This window comes from Podarcis tiliguerta, assembly GCF_965153285.1.
Source record: "Podarcis tiliguerta genome assembly, chromosome: 3".
NCBI lineage: Eukaryota > Metazoa > Chordata > Lepidosauria > Squamata > Lacertidae > Podarcis > Podarcis tiliguerta.
The window spans coordinates 955,461-975,301 of record NC_139536.1 but is presented as its reverse complement, the minus strand read 5'-3'; the positions used below and the strand labels follow the sequence as shown (position 1 = coordinate 975,301).

At 48.8% G+C, this 19,841-nt stretch overlaps 1 protein-coding gene across 7 annotated transcripts in view; it reads left to right on the top strand.

The window, feature by feature from the left end:
• Nucleotides 1-19,841, top strand: part of DTNB (dystrobrevin beta) — a 99,523-nt gene that overhangs the window by 21,238 nt on the left and 58,444 nt on the right. For all 7 annotated transcript variants that reach the window (XM_083432625.1, XM_083432629.1, XM_083432626.1 and 4 more), the window contains exons 6-9: nucleotides 2,414-2,568; nucleotides 5,341-5,446; nucleotides 7,270-7,436; nucleotides 19,030-19,154. In XM_083432625.1, coding sequence (XP_083288751.1) covers nucleotides 2,414-2,568; nucleotides 5,341-5,446; nucleotides 7,270-7,436; nucleotides 19,030-19,154 — 553 coding nt within the window. The remainder of the gene's footprint in view (nucleotides 1-2,413; nucleotides 2,569-5,340; nucleotides 5,447-7,269; nucleotides 7,437-19,029; nucleotides 19,155-19,841) is intronic.

Genomic DNA, 19,841 nt, shown 5'->3' with positions numbered 1-19,841 from the left:
TGGAGAGCAGTGCTTGACTTGCTTCCTAACACCTTTCTGTCCTTGGGTGTGTATAAATAACTTCTTCCTGGCTGTGGACTAGGAGTTCCAGTAGGCACTGCAGGCATCGTTTTTTATCCTGGGCTTTCTGTTCCCCCCACCCCACTTTAAAATAAAATTAAAATACAATGCAATGCAATAGGTAAAGGGGCCCCTGACCATTAGGTCCAGTTGCGGCCAACTCTGGGGTTGTGGCACTCATCTCACTTTATTGGCCAAGGGAGCCAGCGTACAGCTTCCAGGTCATGTGGCCAGCATGACTAAGCTGCTTCTGGCGAACCAGAGCAGCGCACGGAAACGCCGTTTACCTTCCCTCCGGAGCGGTACCTATTTATCTACTTGCACTTTGACGTGTTTTTGAACTGCTAGGTTGGCAGGAGCTGGGACAGAGCAACGGGAGCTCACGCTGTCGCGGGGATTCGAACCGCTGATCTTCTATCGGCAAGTCCTAGGCTCAGTGGTTTAACCCACAGCGCCAGCCGCGTCCAGCAATACTGTGGTGCTAATTTTCTCTCCAAGAATAAAATTCCCAGACAGGGTCAGCCTGAATGGTTTTGATGCCTGGGGTTCAAAATCAAGCTGATCTTCCCTCTCCTCTTTTCCTAGCATTGAAAATAATTTCACATTAGATAACTGCTGACTCAGCTGCCCTTCAGCAGCACTCAAGATCTGCTTCCTCACGCTGCCTGACAGTCAGGCTGGATGCCTCTCCTTGAACCCCTCTTTGGGCTTTTCTGGCACCCCGTGAGCTCACGCTGCCCCTCCAGACTGAAGCTTCTGTTTCGGTGCTTCTTGAGATCAGAGGCGGCCAGGGAACAAGGCTGACTGGATCAGGCGGTGGCCATGGGCTGTCCATCTGAAGTATTGGTCAAAAGGAGCGTTGTTTTCTGCCTTGGCTGGGTGTGCTCTTGATGTTCTATTTCCACTATGTCACCCACAATTTGCTTAACCAGCAGACATCCTGGCTTCTCTTTGCCCTGATCAACTTTCCTCGCTCTCTTAAAGTCCTTCTGATTGCAGAACCTACAGGTTCCTGGCCTGCTGCTTATTAATTTCATGAAATGTATACACCACTTGAGTGTCAAAAACCTCAAAGGGGTTTACAAAATTATAAAGCCACAAGATAAGGAAAAAAATACAATACAGTGGTACCTCGGGTTACGAACAGCCCAGTTAACTAACTTTTTGGATTATGAACACTGTTTTATTTATTTTATAGTACAGTACATTGATTATTGCTTTCATTTTATGGATCAGTGGTCTTGTTAGATAGTAAAATTCATGTTAAATTTCTGATTTAGGGGTCGTTTTTAAAAGCCTGGAACAGATTAATCCATTTTGTGTTACTTTCTATGGGAAAGCGTGCCTTGGTTTAAGAACGCTTTGGTTTAAGAACGGACTTCCGGAATGGATTAAGTTCATAAACCAAGGTACCACTGTACATTAAAACATATAAGAAGTTAGCAGATTAAAATTCACACCGGCATTTCTAAGCATCTGGGTAGGCTTGTCTAAACAAGAACGTTTAGGCAGCTAGCGTGCAGAAGGTCATTTTTCTTCATCCTCCTCCATCATAGAAGAAGTGTTGGAGTTGGCTTGTCTTTCTCCTCTGCTCCACCACCAGCAGAGCCAAGATGCTTCACCATCGTCACCTTGATCCTTCCGCATGTGGAGCTCCTTTTCTCAAAGCTTTGTGCGCTGTGCTTTCAGGACTATTTGGCGTTCTGATTTCCTCTTAACTTCATTCTAGATACAGGCAAATAGTTCTTCCATTCTCCACTCAAGCACTGCTGTGTTAGGTTGGCTTGCTTTAAACCTTTTAAGATTCATGGTTAATTCCTTTCTGCAACTCCTCCAGGAGTACTTGACAGAGTGCAGCAAAGGATTAAGAATGCAAGTCCCTTTTTTAAAAGAAGTTTAGAAATCTTGCTAAAGGTGTTATCCCCTCCTCCAAGAAGAAATTGGCCTGTCATGTTTAGAGGGAAATTCTCTGGGCACAGAAGACAAAAAGTCACTTGTGGGTTTTTTTTTGGGGGGGGGGTGATAAAAAGGTATAGACGAAGAACATAAGAAGAGTTTGCTGGATCAGACCAATGGCCCCTCTAGTCCAGCCTCCTGTTCTCCCAGGGGCCAGCCAGATGCCTGTGGAAAACTCACAAGCAAGACCTGAACACAAGAGGACTTTTCCGTCTATGGTTTGCATGCCTGTCTCTGGCTGGTCATGACCAAGTGTCATTGACAGCCTCTTTAAAGTTGTGTGGTGCATACATTGCCCCCCGCCCCGGGAAATAATTTAAAAGTAGATGTAATTGTTGTGTCCTTTCCACAAGGGCAGCGTTTACAGTTAATCCGAATCTGATTTGCGTTTTTTTAGATATCTTCTCTCAGATGTCGGATTCCAACGGCCTGATGATATTTTCAAAGTTTGACCAGTTTCTGAGAGAGGTTCTGAAACTTCCCACAGCTGTGTTTGAAGGGCCTTCCTTTGGGTACACGGAAAACTCTGTGCGGACGTGTTTCTCCCAGCAGGTAAAGTTTTTGAAAGGGGAAGGTTTGGTGGAGATCCTGTGCTAAAGGCTTTCTGTGCTGCTGTTGCTTCTTCCAACGGAGTCCAGTAGAAGAGGCAATAGAGCTGCAGTTCCCCTGGGAACTCTGCCTTGTTCTGGGATCAGTTTAAGCTACCTGATTAAATCAACATGGAGCACAAGTGTAAGACACTTAGAAAATAATAAAAATTACACACACGCATTTGGTCTACAGCTGGGGGTAACCAAAGCAGGTCAGCTCTGTGAGAAGGCGCTCAGATGGATGGCAGCTAACAGATTGAGGTTGATCCCTGACAAGAAGAGGGAGTACTGTTTTTGGGGGACGGGGCGGGCGGGTGTGGGGGACTCCCTGGTCCTGAATGGGGTAACTGTGTCCCTGAAGGACCAGGTGCGCAGCCTGGGAGTCATTCTGGACTCACAGCTGTCCATGGAGGCGCAGGTCAGTTCTGTGTCCAGGGTGGCTGTCTACCAGCTCCATCTAGTACATAGTCTGAGACCCTTCCTGCCCGCAGACTGTCTGGCCAGAGTGTTGCATGCTCTGGTTATCTCCCGCTTTGACTACTGCAATGCACTCTGTGTGGGGCTACCTTTGAAGGTGACCCAGAAACTACAATTAATCCAGAATGCGGCAGCTAGACTGGGGACTGGGAGCGGCCACCAAGACCATATAACACCGGTCTTGAAAGACCTACATTGGCTCCCAGTACGTTTCTGAGCACAATTCAAAGTGTAGGTGTTGACCTTGAAAGCCCTAAACGGCCTTGGTCCTGTATACCTGAAGGAGCGTCTCCACCCTCATCATTCTACCTGGACACTGAGGTCCAGCGCCGAGGGCCTTCTGGCGGTTCCCTCATTGCGAGAAGTGAGGTTACAGGGAACCAGGCAGAGGACCTTCTCGGTGGTGGCGCCCGCCCTGTGGAACTCCCTCCCACCGGATGTCAAAGAGAAAAATAACTACCAAACTTTTAGAAGACATCTGAAGGCAGCCCTGTATAGGGAAGCTTTTAATGTTTAAAAGATCATTGTATTTTAGTGTTCTGTTGGAAGCCACCCAGAGTGGCTGGGGAAACCCAGCCAGATGGGCGGAGTATAAATAATAATAATAATAATAATAATAATAATAATAATAATAATAATAAATTTCTCCTGGAAGGAAGTGATCAATGGGAGCTAATGGTAAACCTTGGCAGGGGGAGGGAGATTCCAGGCAGGCGGTGGCTTTTAACTGGAGGTCTGACCATGACCTGGAAGGGACATTGAGCTTGAGGGAGCCATCCCAATACTCTGCACCCTACAGCCATTTCAAGCTAAAACCACTCCTGGAAGGAGAAGGTGAAAGGACCTGGAGACTCTCCCTGCTGCTGCTCTTTATCTGAGATGCAGGGAGCGCTCCTGAAAGGGCAGCAGAGTGAGGGAGCTTCCAAAGAGACAGGGAACCCAGGGCAGCAGCCTGGAAGAACATGGCATGCAGGGGAATCAGGAGGCACCCTGTGCCATTGCAACTGAAACCCAGAACTGATACCAAGCTCTTCCCATAGAGGGGAGCTGTGAGTTGTCCACAGAAGAGACACTCCACCCACTGTCCCACAGGATGCAAAGGGGGCTCTCCCTCAGGAGGAGGGGGCAGGTTGTGGGGTCAAGCGAATCACAGGCAGTTTCTTTCCTTCCCGGGTGCACGTCCAAGGTGTGAGGAGGAGGTTGCCACAATCACTCAAGCCCACAAACTGCATCGCCTGTTCCTTCCGACTGATCCTGGTGGGAATGGATGACGCAGCCTGGAGAAGCCTCATATGGATCCCTGTGAGGCTGCAGAGAGGAACGTGCCCAGTTGAAGACAAAGAGATGTCCTCTGGGTTCTGCTGAAGTTAGTTGCATTTCAGCCCCAGTAAAATACAGTCATACCTCATGTTACGTTTGCTTCACGACACGTTTTTTCAGGTTATGTCCCGCGGCGACCCAGAAGTACCAGAAAGGGTTACTTCCGGGTTTCGCCACTCCCGCATGTGCAGAAGCACAAAATGACGTCACGTGCATGCGCAGAAGTGGCGAATCGCAGCCCGCACGTGCACAGACGCGCCGCTGCGGGTTGCGCTCTTTTCATGTTGCGAACGGGCCTCCAGAACAGATCCCGTTCGCAACCAGAGGTACCACTGTAAATGGGGCAGAAGCCTTGACAGGCTAAGGCTGCTAGTCTAACCATGCCTTCATCCACCTGTCAATTGATCTAATATCCCACACCTCCTCCAATGGAGCCCAGAGTGGCCCTAGTTTACTCATGGTTTAAGTGGCATCAGGGTTGAAGCCTGTGTTACAGCCCTGAGTTACTTCTGTTCCTGCTGCTACACCTGACTGTGGTTCTTCTGCGAAAGATTGCAAAGTCTCATGGGACCTTGAAGACCTATAGATGCACCATAGTCTTTCAGATGCCACAGGACATTTTCCTGTCATTGGGCAGCAGAATAACGCACCCACCACTCTGGAAATGGTTTTGTGAGAATCTTCCGTAAGCTGTTTTATGAGAGAGTCTGGGGTCTATAAAGTCGGGAGATAAATATTCTAAATAAAATACTAAATAGTGAGAAAGATTTGAGCATGTGCTTAACCGCACAGTTGAAATCAGCTTTTAAGACAGCCTCAATTCTGGCAGTGCTGTGTGTTTGGCACAAACACTCTCTTTGTGGAGGATGAAACTTCACTGTTCTTTTCTGAAACAGACCGCAGTTGGCTTTTCTCTCACTTTGACCTCTCTCCACAGAAAAAGGTCATGCTAAACATGTTTTTAGACACGTTAATGGCTGACCCGCCGCCCCAGTGCCTTGTGTGGCTACCTCTCCTGCACAGACTTGCCCACGTTGAAAATGGTAAGTGGATCACTGTTTGCAGGACTTTCCTTCTGCTGAGGAGCACTGCAGCCGGGGGGCTCACTATGGCAAGCGTGGAGTGTGGGGACCTGTGTCTTCTGTGCCGGAGAACTCAATTTCTTGAGGCTCCCCTAATAATGGTCATCAGGTGCCCCCTCCACATCAGAACCTAAGAGGAGCCCTGCAGGGCCAGACCAAAGGCCTCTCTGGTCCACAACCCGGGTCTCCCAGGTCCTAGTCCAATGCTAACCACTATACCACACTGCCTCTCAGTGTGCCTCAGGCTTCCCCTAGGCATCTGGTTGGCCACAGAGAAAACTGGATACTGGACTAGATAGGACTGGCAGGACCGGATTTAGGTTTGATGAGGCCCTAAGCTCCTGAAGGTAATGGGGCCCTTTCTATGTCCAGCTGTCCTTTGTCAACACAAATTGTCGCTGTTTTTTGTGTTGAATATATGCTATATGGTCATTTATGGACCTAATAGGTATCTAAATGGGATGCAGGTGGCACTGTGGGTTAAACCCCAGAGCCTAGGACTTGCCGATCAGAAGGTCGGCGGTTCGAATCCCCACGACGGGGTGAGCTCCCATTGCTCAGTCCCTGCTCCTGCCAACCTAGCAGTTCGAAAGCACGTCAAAGTGCAAGTAGATAAATAGGTGCCACTCCGGCGGGAAGGTAAACGGTGTTTCCATGCGCTGCTCTGGTTCGCCAGAAACAGCTTAGTCCTGCTGGCTACATGACCCGGAAGCTGTACACTGGCTCCCTCGGCCAGTAAAGCGAGATGAGCACCACAACCCCAGAGTCGTCTGTGACTAGACCTAATGGTCAGGGGTCCCTTTGCCATTTGCACATAACAAAATAGGAGCCTACACAACACAAAACCCTGTTGCTGTATGTAGGTTTTATTTTATTTGTTTTTTATCTTATATTTTGGAAGTGTACATCCAGTTTTTTTCCTTTAAATTTTTTGGGGGCCCCAAGAGAGTGGGGCCCTAAGCTAGAGCTTGTTTAGCTTATATGTAAATCCGGCACTGGACACTGGCCTGATCCAGCAAGCTCTTCATACCTGCCACACATCCACACAAATTGCCGCCTGTCCCAACCGTCTTCCAAGTTAGAGCCTGTTTATAGCTTTGCCATCTCTGCTCAGCCCCACCCTGACATCTGTTTCTTGGTGCAACGGAGTGTCAGGAGGGGATTTTAGATGGCAAATCAGGAACTATCTAGAGAAGTCCTGGAGGAAAGATCTAGGCACTGCTGCTGTTGCATTTCTTACCCAGACTTCACCCAAAGGTCCCACCATGTTGTAAAATTACAATAATAAAATTAGTTTAAAAAACAATTTAAAATGGGAAGAATAGGGAGGGTCCAGAAGTGCCAAGCTGCCCCCAAGATTAAGGGGCCCAGTGCAAGCGTGTGTGCATGATGGAGAAGGCTGAGCACTCTGGAGTAGCCGGACACTGGACCTACATCACAGGATGCATGGCGCATGCAGGGCTGCCTCAACATGGAGCAGCGCTGAGCCCCTTAAACCCAATACTGAGGGGGCCGAGGTGCCTTCAGCCCCCTAGTGTAGGCATGCCTGGGCGGGTCCTAATATTTTCTTCAGCTTCTGAGACAAGGGTAAGGATGCCAGTGCTTGTTTACCAGGCTGGCAGGCAGCCATGCGCCCCAATTAGCACACGCCTGTTTGACGTGTGGCGAATTCTAGGAGTTTGTCCTTTTTCAGAGGGGTGTGTGGGGTGTGCCTCGTTCAGGACGAAGCCTTCTGCTGCTCCGGAGGCCCTTCTGACTCCTCTTCCTCCTCTCTCCCCTCCCAGTCTTCCATCCTGTGGAGTGTTCTTACTGCCGCTGTGAGAGCATGATGGGCTTCCGCTACCGATGCCAGCAGTGCCACAACTACCAGCTCTGTCAAAACTGCTTTTGGCGCGGCCACGCTAGCGGCCCTCACAGCAACCAGCATCAGATGAAGGAGCACTCCTCTTGGGTAAGCCTCTTGGTCTCCTGCGGCTCAGGCGCATTGCTTTTCTGCCGTGGGCGTGTTTGGGGCTGCGGGTTCTCTATTGCGCAGCCCCAGGGGTCTGTCCATCATGGGAAGGCCAGTAGCCTGTCAGTTCTGCAGGGGCCAGTGTGGAATAGCCACAGGTCCTCTTCTAAGGACACCTGTGTGGTGTGTTTTTTACTCCACTGATCCTGCCTGCGTCTCTGAAGATCGATCTGTTGTCATCAAAGCTCGCCTTTATTTGTCCGGATAACCTGGGAGCCCAGCAGTGAACACCCATGTTCTCTATATCAGCACAGAGCCTGTTAGGCACTCAGGGGCCTCTTGCAGGAGCCCAGCAAGGCATGCAGTTTCTCTTGGGTCGGGGAGGGTAAGCTCTTGAATCCCAGAGAGAGATGATAGGGGGAGGCATCTTGAGAACAGGATTGTTTGCCTTGGCTTTGGAAGAAACAGCAAAGTAGGAAATGCAGCAGGCAGGGTTGGGGAGAGAACGTGCCTGAATGGTCTTTGGTGCAAAACTACTTCTGGTGCTCCATAACGGAGACTTTGGGCTGCACTGCTGCTGCCAAGGTTATAGTTGCTTGCTATACAGACAGAGGCTCTGTTTTTGAAACTTGATGCCTTTTAAAATGGAGAATAAATGTTTTGGGCCAACAATTCTTTCCTAATTTCAAGGAGTCTATTCTGGATTTATAGCCGTTGACAGGCATCTCTCTCTCTCAAAATCCTTAAAATCCCTGAAGGACCAGGTGCTCAGCCTGGGAGTCATTTTGGACTCACAGCTGTCCATGGAGGTGCAGGTCAGTTCTGTGTCCAGGGCAGCTGTCTACCAGCTCCATCTGCTTTGCAGGATGAGACCCTCCCTGCCCGCAGACTGTCTCGCCAGAGTGGTGCATGCTCTGGTTATCTCCCGCTTGGACTACTGCAATGTGCTCTACGTGGGGCTACCTTTGAAGGTGACCCGGAAACTACAACTAACCCAGAATGCGGCAGCCAGACTGGTGACTGGGAGCGGCCGCTGAGACCACATAAAACCGGTTCTGAGAGATCTGCATTGGCTCCCAGTACGTTTCTGGGCACAATTCAAAGTGTTGGTGTTGACCTTGAAAGCCCTGAATGGCCTCGGCCCAGTATACCTGAAGGAGCGTCTCCACCCCCATCATTCAGCCCAGACACTGAGATCCAGCTCCGAGGACCTTCTGGCAGTTCCCTCACTGAGAGAAGCCAAGTTACAGGGAACCAGGCAGAGGGCCTTCTCGGTGGTGGCGCCCACCCTGTGGAACGCCCTCCCATCAGATGTAAAACAAATAAACTACTATCTGATGTTTAGAAGACATCTGAAGGCAGCCCTGTTTAAGGAAGTTTTTAATGACTGATATTTTAGTGTATGGTATTTTTAATCTTTTGTTGGGAGCCGCCCAGAGTGGCTGGGGAAACCCAGCCAGACGTGTGGGGTATTATTATTATTATTATTATTATTATTATTATTATTATTATTAGATATAGGAAGGTGTTAGATATAGGAAGGTTAGAAGGTGCTTTTTAATGGGGATTAAAAATGATGTCTGCTGATTCAGGAGAGAGGCTGCTATTTCTCAGAGAAGACAATTCTCCACTTGAGCAAGGACTTCTGGGTTTTGTTAGCAACCTGATCATTTGCTGACCTTTGTGGATCAGTAGAAGTCATTCTGACTCTCTGTGAAGTCCTCCACCCTTGCTCACTTCCTGGGTATTGGAAGGACAGGGGGCTGCAGCTGAACCTTAAATCTTGACATGACTGTCTATTAAGTGGAATCTGTTTTGTGAGAAGACAGGCTGGAAATGAAATGGGTATTTATTGTATTTGTATGTGAACATTCACAGAGTGAGGTGTGGTGGAGAGAAAAAGACCTAATGTGAGATTTAACAGATAATATAACTCCAAGGATGTAGGGAAAATGCAGTACACAGCCAGCATTTCCTGGAGCATCAAAGCATGAATAGGGGAAGTGTTGTATTTTAAAAGCTAAGTGTTAAATCCAGGTGTGTGGGAGAGAGACAGAGCCCCTTTGCAGCACGTGGCTGTTCAGCTGAACTCCTGTCTTGGAGCCAGAGAGAAGCAGACCAGGAGTTCCTGATTGTACCAAGGATGGTAGAAGAGAGAAGAATAAGAGTTTTGGATTTGATATCCCGCCTTTCACTCCCTTTAAGGAGTCTCAAAGCGGCTCACATTCTCCTTTCCCTTCCTCCCCCACAACAAACACTCTGTGAGGTGAGTGGGGCTGAGAGACTTCAGAGAAGTGTGACTGGCCCAAGGTCACCCAGCAGCTGCAGGTGGAGGAGCGGAGACGCGAACCTGGTTCCCCATTAGTAGCTCCTCTTTCCCCCTGAAATGAATTTGGGGGTAATTATCCCACAATAGCACCAACTGACAAATGGATCATTTGTTACAGTATGAAATTTGAACATTACAACTCTCCAGTCAAGCGAAGTACTAAATTCTAAAATGCTAAATACTAAAACGAAAAAGCAAACAAACAGATCCCTCTGTTTTGCATCAAGTCAGCGTATTGCACCTGACTCAGCACTTGGGAGAGGCTGGATGTGTGCGCATGTCTGTATGCTCATGCATACACACTCAGGATGCTGCAGTGAGGGCAAGAGATCAGGGAATTCCCCTTGATGGGTGTCTTTCCACTGACACAACTCTGCATGCCAACCAGTATGTATCAGTTACGGTTAGCTGAGCATAAAATGGGTTTAATGCGCAGTACCTGGATTGAGACTCTCCATCATGCACGGCCCAAAGGAAGATGCCATCATAATTTCTGTGGATGTGATGGGAATCCACAATATCTTGTTCCTCGATTCACCTAAGACAGCACCTGAAGAAGACATGCTCAGTTTTGTGGCACCATGCTTCACAACAGATGCTGACAGTTTTGAGAGGGCTTGGCTTCCTAAAGAGAGAAGCACAGCTGGAAAAGGGGTATATTTGGAAAATGTTCAACAGTTGAGGAAACAAAAGGTAAAGGACCCCTGACAGTTAAGTCTAGTCGCGAAGGACTCTGGGGTTGCGGCGCTTATCTCGCTTTAGTGGCCGAGGGAGCCAATGTTTGTCCGCAGACAGTTTTTCTGGGTCACATGGCCAGCATGACCAAGCCGCTTCTGGTGAAACCAGAGCAGTGCACAGAAACGCCGTTTACTTTCCCGCCGGATGGTACCTATTTATCTACTTGCACTTTGACGTGCTTTCGAACTGCTAGGTTGGCAGGAGCAGGGACCGAGCAACCGGAGCTCACCCCGTCATGGGGATTCGAACCGCCGACCTTCTGATCGGCAAGGGTGTGAGAATGAAATATTGAACAGGCAACAAGCAGGTTTCCTTAGGGAGGGCAGATGTTGCAACTTTGAGGTGCAGCCACAGAGATGCACCCCACTCTGGTGTGAGCATTAAACGCCCGTTTGAAGATAGTAAACTCAGTCCTTTACAGCAGAATGCATCAATTAAGTAATTAAAAGCATCCTGCAACATTATGCAATGTGAGAATGAGACATTACAATACTGACATCTGGTAGCACCTGCAGAAAAGGGTCTCTGGAGGAAGGTCTGTTGCAAACATCTCAGCCAAAGGACATCTTGCTAACCCAGAACCTCTTCCAAATTAATTGAGAGTCGGTCTGCATATACTGCATATACAGTGTATACTGCATATACTGTGTCAGTATAAATCATTTTCCTCACTGTATTGCACTCTTGGAAATGGTGTCCCTAAATTTTTTAGGATGATGTGAAGTTTCTCCAGCAGAGGGCAGGGTCTGCTTATGTTCTCGTGCCAGAAATCCCGGTCTTCACCTTGGGGCGGAATTTTTCACTTGTTAAGGCAGAAAGCAAAGCAGCCGGGATGTGTTTAGTGACCTCCTCCATTCTCTCACCAGATTATTTTTTAACCTTGGCTACAGCCTGTTTCTTTGACAGAGCAGAGCAAGGGGCTCTCAGAGCAAATGCATGCATGGAGGACAAGCAAGCAAAAGCACTTTTCATGGGTCACAGGCCTCTCCTTTATTTATTTCACCAGAGTTTATTAAACGAGCTTTAGAATGTAGCGTATAACTGCCCCCCAAAATAATATATGCTCTAGGCACATAAAGTGACTTAGTTGAATTCAACCCTATCATTATCATCTGCCTCTAAATAATCTATTGCTAACCATATTATTTTTTATTCCGTTTATATCCTGCCCTTCCTCCCTAAGGGAGCCCAGGGCAGCAAACACACAAATGGTAAAACATCTTAAAAACAATTCCAGTGCAGATATAGACTAGGATAAAGATCTTCATTTTTAAAGTATTTCTTTACATGCACGACATTATATATGTATGTCTTGCTTTCCCTCCATTTTACCTACGTAACAGCTCTGTGAAGTGGACTAAGCTAAGCTAATATATGAATACTACACCCATATGCACATAAGCAGCAGTTCTTGTTAGGATATAGTTCCGTTCCACCTTAAAAGGAACAGGCATGACTGTTGGGTGTCACGTGCCTGTTTACTTCCAGCGCTTGCTGGGAACTTCCGTTTGTATATAGCTTTTGCTTTGCTGCTGTTTTGCTGGACACAAAGGGAAGCAGACATGTTTTTTCTTTGTTCCTGCTGCTGAATAAAATGCTGTAAATATGCTTACACATTTCTCTGTCCACCTCTTGTGCTGTGAGAAGATTTATTCACTTGGCTGATAGAGTGTGCACAGGTCTCTAAACGTATCTGAGGCTCGTGTCGCTGATTGATGCTGTTCCAAGGGAGACCAGCGATCGTCCGGCTGCCAGCCAGTGGCTGGAGCCGGCTGGGGGCCTGCCTGATGCCCCCGTCTCTCCGGCAGTATCCCAACAGTTCTTGCCAGTAGACTGGGTGGTGGGAGAGAGCCCCCCAACCCACATGCTGCATGCTGGGGCTCCCTGCCTGTTGTTTCAGAGAGAGAGCTGCCCGTTTAGAAGCAAGCAAGCAGCTGGCTAGTCCCCCCAGAACCACCCACCTGCAGGGCCTCTGTTTTCGCAGGTGCAAGCTGTTTGCTAGCCCTCCTCTGTTCCTCAGTGCACCCAGGAACCATGACAGTGTGTGCTCAGCCTGTCCTGACTAATGTTGTGGAGAAAGAGAGCCGGTTATGATCAGAGCACGGGTGACATTTGCCCCCAAACTCCTGTTCGCTGCCTCTTGACAGCAGTCCCGGTAAAGATGCAGCCTGGGAAGTATCCCGGCTCAAAAGGCTTGTTGGGAGATGTAATGGTTCTAGGGGTTGCTCGTGCATAAGTTGCCTTTACTCCTGACTAGGTTACCTAGTTGAACCCTTTCTGTCTGGACAGCCTCAAGCTTCGTGGCTGCCTCAGTCACTGGCAGAATCCGTCAGTGGGCGTTTCTTGAACCTCTTCCAGCATAAAAGCTGTTTGACGCCCAGTCTCCTCCTACTCTCCCTGCGCGGAAGTCTTCTGCGCAGGTAGGGTGTGGGCAGCAGAGTACTCGTGCCCTCTCTGCTGGTCTCCGGCGAGGAGTCCTGGAGCCACCTCTCCGATTCTCCCATCTGCCCCCCTTCTCCACTGGTGTTACGCTGATTTCCTTCCCCAGCAGATGGGCTGCCTCTCTCCCTACTGGGACCCTCTCCACCATCCCTCTGGAGCCTTCTCTCCGCCTCCAGCTCCGATGGCAGTTCCCTGACAGGAGAGGAAGAGGAAGAACTTTAGGAGGTGCAGATGAGGCAGCAGGTGGTGTCTGCCCAGCATTCAAGGGGGAAGGAATTCCAAAGGGCAGGAGCCACAACACTAAAAGTCCATAATGTATTTTTAATCTTTTGTTGGAAGCCACCCAGAGTGGCTGGGGAAATCCAGCCAAATGAGCAGGGTATAAATAATAATAATAATTATTATTATTATTATTATTATCATGCACAACAATACCTTGTAAGAAAAACAGCTCCTTCCTCCACCATCAGCTCTGCCCTTCTAAAGTGTGGTGAACTGCTTTTGAAACGTAGATTCCTGCACTGCAGAGGGTTGGACTAGATGACTCTTGGGGTCCCTTCCAACTCTCCGATTCTATATTCCTATGTGCTAGAAGAACAGCCCGTCTTTGTTTGCCAGCTGAAAGTACGTATTGGCAGTTCCCCGTGGTCTTTTAAGACTATAATTTAGAAGATATTAAGTAATGTAAAACTGAGATAATCCAAATAAGATTAGCAACATTTTGGACACCATGCCATTATTTATTTTTAAAAAACAAAAAGCAGACATACGCCGGGAAGTGCAGTTTTGGCATAAAGGTTAGCGCTGAAGCTTTCAGTAGTTCTTTGCTCCTGAGCATGAAATGACACACTTTATCCTGCTAATAGTGCAGAATCATAAGAGCGTGATCATATAATAATAAAACAAAGAATAACGAAGACTTAAAACCGAAGACAAATAGAACATTTAAATTACTGAGCATCAAAGAAAGGAAAAGAAGGCTTAAGAAATGAAACGGTCCCGTTAGCTGACTTCAACTTGCTCTGCTCCAGAAACCTCCTAGCTGAACAAGCAGCAAGAACATCCAGCACGCATAGCTAGTAAGATTATCCTCTCAAAACCTTGCTTTTTGAAAAAATCAAAACTGCTTTTGCTGGCAGAAGCACTGATTCTTTCAGAGAATAATGCCAGCCGTGCAGGTTAGCATGTTACTGGAGGCCTCAAGAAGTGTTGCTTTGTCCCAGATCCTCGGCACGTGCTGTGCGGCCATCGTCTCCAAAGAGGTTTTTCTAGCAAGGTCAGTTGCACCTAAGAAATCCATGTGGGAAAACGAACGCTTGACTTTCGCCTTTGGAAAGAGAAATCAGTGCATCCAAATAACATATGTGTATTTTCTTGACCAGGTTCTCTGGGTATAGAAGCTTGAGCCTTTGGTTACCCAGACCTCTTTCTGGTTGGTCCCAGTGACTGGGAGAGGGGGGGGTGCCTGTGCTTTTTTGGCGCCCGCTTTCCTGGTTCCTTGTTGGTTCCCCCAGTTCCATCTGCCGCTCTCCCTTTCTCTTAAGTCAGTACATGGTTCTTACCTTCCTCCTGCCTTGAAGGACATAGAGGTACCATGTCTCCTGAAGGAGGGCAAACCACCAGTGGGACTTCTTGTGAATGGCTTTGGTCTGCCCCGGCCACTTTCCCACCGAGCATTTGCCGCCCTACATTTTAGAACATTTTTGTGTGTTCACTCTGCCCATGCCCTACCATAGCAGGCAAAGATTCTTCAACATAGAATCATAGAATCATAGAGTTGGAAGAGACCACAAGGGCCATCGAGTCCAACCCCCTGCCAAGCAGGAAACACCATCAGAGCACTCCTGACATATGGTTGTCAAGCCTCTGCTTAAAGACCTCCAAAGAAGGAGACAACATCAACTTCATTGGACTGGTCATGTTGCTCGGATGCCTGATGGTCGTCTTCCAAAGCAACTACTCTATTCCCAACTTAAGAATGGAAAGCGAAATAACCGGTGGACAACAAAAGATATTTACAGATGCTCTCAAAACCACTCTTTTAAAAAAATGTAGTATAAGCACTGATAACTTGGAAACACTGGCCTGCGAGTGCTCCAGCTGGAGAACAGCCTTTACCAAAGATATCACAGACTTTGAAGACGCTCGAACTCAAGACACAAGGGAGAAACGAGCTAAGAGGAAGGCACGCTTGGCAAACCCTCACCGTGATCAACTCCCGCCCAGGACGTGTGGATCCAGAATTGGCCTCCACAGTCACTTATGGACTCACTTTTAAGACCGTGTTCATGGAAGACAATCTTCCTCAGCTACGAGGAATCGCCAAAGAAGATGACCATAGCAGGCAAACAAGTCTCCCTGCCTGAGCTGGAGGCCTGGTGTTGAGGGATCCCTGGGGTGATGGTTGAGGTTGGATCTCAGCTTCTGCACCGAGGTCACCCAGTCCAGGGACTTCATGGCTGCCATGATCACCACAAGTCTGTCCCAGTGTGTATATGCATGTGAGCAGAACATGCTCTTGACTCACCATCAAGATGGTGAATATGAAAGGGGTAGAATTAACATGAACGTGAAGCTGAGGCTCCAAGACTTTGGCCACCTCCTGAGAAGAGAAGACTCCCTGGAAAAGACCCTGATGTTGGGAAAGATGGAGGGCACAATGAGAAGGGGACAATGGAGGATGAGATGGTTGGACAGTGTTCTCGAAGCTACCAGCATGAGTTTGACCAAACTGCGGGAGGCAGTGAAAGACAGGAGTGCCTGGCGTGCTCTGGTCCAGGGGGACACAAAGAGGTGGACACGACTAAATGACTAAACAATAACAACAAGAAGAAGTATTAACATCTATCCCATTGTCACGGTCAGATCATTTCCTGTTGAGGTCAAGACCTTCAGCAGACATTTCCCTCTGCAGGAGTGCTGGAGGGGGGGACCTGTTATTAAACAGTCCCCTCCTGGAGGCGGACGGATTCCGGAAAGCTCTGGGGAATTTTCCTCCTGGCGTGGCTGATGCTTCTGTTGAAGCTGTGTTCACTCTGTGGGATGTGGAGATGACCTGGGCAGTTGACAGCAGTCATGATGCCCTGATGCCCAGTTCAGCTCCCTGGTGGGCACCTCTGCTGAGGGCAGTGGAGCCAAAGAGGTGGCAGCTGGAACAGTTTTCTTATTCCTTATATATACTACTTGCTGGTTGCTGACAGCCAAATTAATTATCGCCCTGGCTTTCATATCTCCTTTCGACCAAGCATTAGTCACAGGGTCAGGGGGATCATCAGTCACATAGGTCCATACTTCTTGAGAGGTCAAAAGCGCCTCCACCCGAAGCGACCATGAACTGCAGTGTTCATCTGTCAGCTGTGGGAACGTCAGAGCTTTCTCGGCTTCTGGAACCCGGTCGACCATTCTGGAACTCTTCCAGACCCACAGAACCACACCAACAGGAGAAGGAGTTTTCAAACCTTTCTCAAAGTCCAAAAATGTGCAGTCATCCACTCAGCAGCTGGGCCCATAACCAAAGATGTTGGCTATTTGCGGATTAGTTGCTCTGCAGAAGGCATGCTGGGGAGACCACACATTCAAGAAACGCAATAGTAACTTTTGCTTGGTTTAATAACAAATATCAAAGACAAAAACTCCTTTTACACTAAATTACATTATATATAAAGGGACGCGGGTGGCACTGTGGGTTCAACCACAGAGCCTAGGACTTGCTGATCAGGAGGTTGGCAGTTCAAATCCCCACGACGGGGTGAGCTCCCATTGCACGGTCCCTGCTCCTGCCAACCTAGCAGTTCGAAAGCATGTCAAAGTGCAAGTAGATAAATAGGTACCGCTCTGGCGGGAAGGTAAACGGTGTTTCCACGCGCTGCTCTAGTTCGCCAGAAGCGGCTTAGTCATGCTGGCCACATGACCCGGAAGCTGTACGCCGGCTCCCTCGGCCAGTAAAGCGAGATGAGCGCCGCAACCCCAGAGTTGGCCACGACTGGACCTAATGGTCATGGGTCCCTTTACCCTTTACCTTATATCAATAAGTGTAGCCCATCCACCAAGGTACGGAGAGAGCTACATGCTGCTCTTTATATTCTTTACCCAACAGCTTAATTAACATAACTTAACAGCACCTGCTATACTGCTTCACAGCTGTAAAACTAAGTCATGTTATTTCTTCTGGCCCTTAAAGACGTACACATCTTGTGAAACAATAATGAAACCTAAAATTTAAAGCAACCATTCAACAGGATCACCTGTGGGGGCCTCTTCTGTGGTGGCAAAGAGGGAGCTCTTATCTGGGGTTGAGGCCTCCTGGCGTTACAGACCAGGTGTTTGGCCCAGCCCAGCCCACCACCGATCCACGATGGCCCTTCGCCTGCCTAGCCTTATTGCCTCTAATAAAGAGAAGGTTCCTGGCTGGGTCCAGGAGTCTGCAAATTCCTCCTTGTTAGAGGGCCTGATGCCAACAGCCTCACAGTGTGAACCAGTTTATATTAAAATGCTGCAATCCAATAGGTCTCTCCAGATGTTTCCATGGGTCTGGGGAGGTCGTCTCAATTGATTGTTGCTTCTCACATGCGAAGGGATCTTTTTAGCGCTTTTAGGGCTTCTGCCTCCCCTCAGCACTTGGCTCCAGCTCCCTCCCTCCCTCCCTCCCTCCCATCCACCTAGTCCTTGTCAAGGACACATCCTCTTAAAACCTTTGAGCATGGCAACAGGAATGAGCACCTTGCGACAAGGTCACACCTGCAGGCCCTGCTCATCTTTCCAACCACAAGGTTAGGAAAATCGCAGTAGAGGTTGCGTAGGTGCCTCTCGTGCAGTGAAACCACAAGCTGGTGCCTGCAATCCATGCCAGGGAAGGGCTTATGGGCTTCTCTGACTGTGGTTAGAAAAACCAGTGACAAGAAGACGCTGGTTTCTCTGATAGGAAATTGAGACACCCCCCCCCCTTTTGATTCTGGCACACTCTGCTGCACATTGCAGGGGGTAAGACTAGATGGCCCTTGGGGTCCCTTCCAACTCTATTTGGAGATGAAATTATCAGTTCCATGATCCTATGAGTGAAAAGCAAGCTGGCATCCTGTCCCTACAAGGCCTTGATGCCCTGGAGACAAGGCATTTGCAGGAAGCCTATGGACTCTTGCACCATGCACAATACAGTGGTGCCTCGCAAGACGAAAAGAATCCGTTCCACGAGTCTCTTCGTCTAGCGGTTTTTTTGTCTTGCGAAGCAAGCCCATTAGCGGATTAGCGCTATTAGCGGTTTAGCGGCTATTAGCGGCTATTAAAGGCTTAAGGGATTAGTGGATTAGCTGCTAAAAGGCTATTAGCAGCTTATTGCCTTAGAAAAAGGGGGTGGGGAGCGGGAGGGAAAACCCAGGAATCGCAAGACATTTTCGTCTTGCAAAGCAAGCCCATAGGGAAATTCGTCCTGCGAAGCACTTCCAAAATGGAAAACCCTTTCGTCTAGCGGGTTTTCCGTCTTGCGAGGCATTCGTCTTGCGGGGCACCACTGTATTAACCCAGCAGTGTTGATTTATTAAATTTATATACCACCCTTCATCCAAAGATTGCAGTTTTGTTTGCAGCATAAGAGCACAAAATGCATAGCATAATAACGAAACAAAAATACGTCCCGTCCCCCCCCCGCAGCCAAAGGCCCGATTGAAGAGGAATGTTTTCACCTGGAGCCTAAAGACATATAATGATGGCTCCAGAAGACCACAAAGAAGGGCCTCGGATGACCATCTCAGGGTCCGGGTCGGTTCACATGGGGAGAGATGGTCCTTGAGGCATTTAAGGCTTTATAGGTCAAAACTAGCCCTTTGAGTTGGGCCCAGAAGCTATTTGGCAGCCAGTGCAATTGGGTTGGGGTGATGGGCAGGGTGGGAGAGATCCTGGCTCCAGGCACCCTTTGGACACCAGGCATTGTTTGGCGGCTGCCTGGGGCTTGCGCCTGGAGAGCCCTGTGTCCTGGGAGGCTGGACCACAGCTCCTCTTCAGCTCTGCGCTGTGCACTGCCCTGATTGCTTTGCTGTGCTAATTCCCATTTCTGTGTTTAATTCTCTCTCTGGAAAAAAAACGCAACAGAAATCGCCTGCCAAGAAGCTGAGCCATGCCATTAGCAAATCTCTTGGTTGTGTACCCAGTCGAGAGCCTCCTCACCCCGTGTACCCGGAGCAGCCAGAGAAGCCCCTTGACCTGGCCCACACAGGGTGAGTATCTCTTCCATTCTGCGCCAATGTCTCCTCTCGCTTTGCCTCCCTTTGTACGCCTGGCGCCTGGGTTCTGGAAGGGCGGCCAAGAGAAACGCAGAGAGGAAGGGTCTCTGCCCGAAAAGGCTATCTGTACGAGGAGCCTTGAGAGTCATTTTGTTGATCCTCTTGGAGCGGATTCTCACTGTCTGGTCCTCGCCGTTCTGCTGTGGATGGAAAGATGCTCAGCTCTGAGACCTCCTTCTATAGCTTGGCAAGCGCTTGCAGAACATTGGCTGACTGCAGCCTTCCCTGGTGTGTTGCCCTCCGGAACAGCCGTAGGATGGATGCCCAGGCTGATGGCAGTTGTGGTCTAGAGTGCCTGCAGGGGGGCAGTTTGGAGGAGGCTGTCCTGTCTCTAGAGGCAGAACTGTGGCAGGTGTGTGTGTGTGTGTCTGTGTTTGTGTTCCAAATGGCTGGTTCTGCGTTTGGCCTTGCTGGCATCTTTGAAGCAGCATGTGGGGACATAACACCAGCGTCCGGTTAGTCACTTTTTTAGCAGTTACTGGGTGAGCAGAACCTGGCAGGAATCCTAGAATTGTAGAGTCAGAAGGGACCCCGAGGTTCATCTAGTCTAGCCCCTTGCAATGCCAGAATCTATAATCCTGCTCTGGTCTGATTGCCAGACGATTACCGTATTTTTCGCTC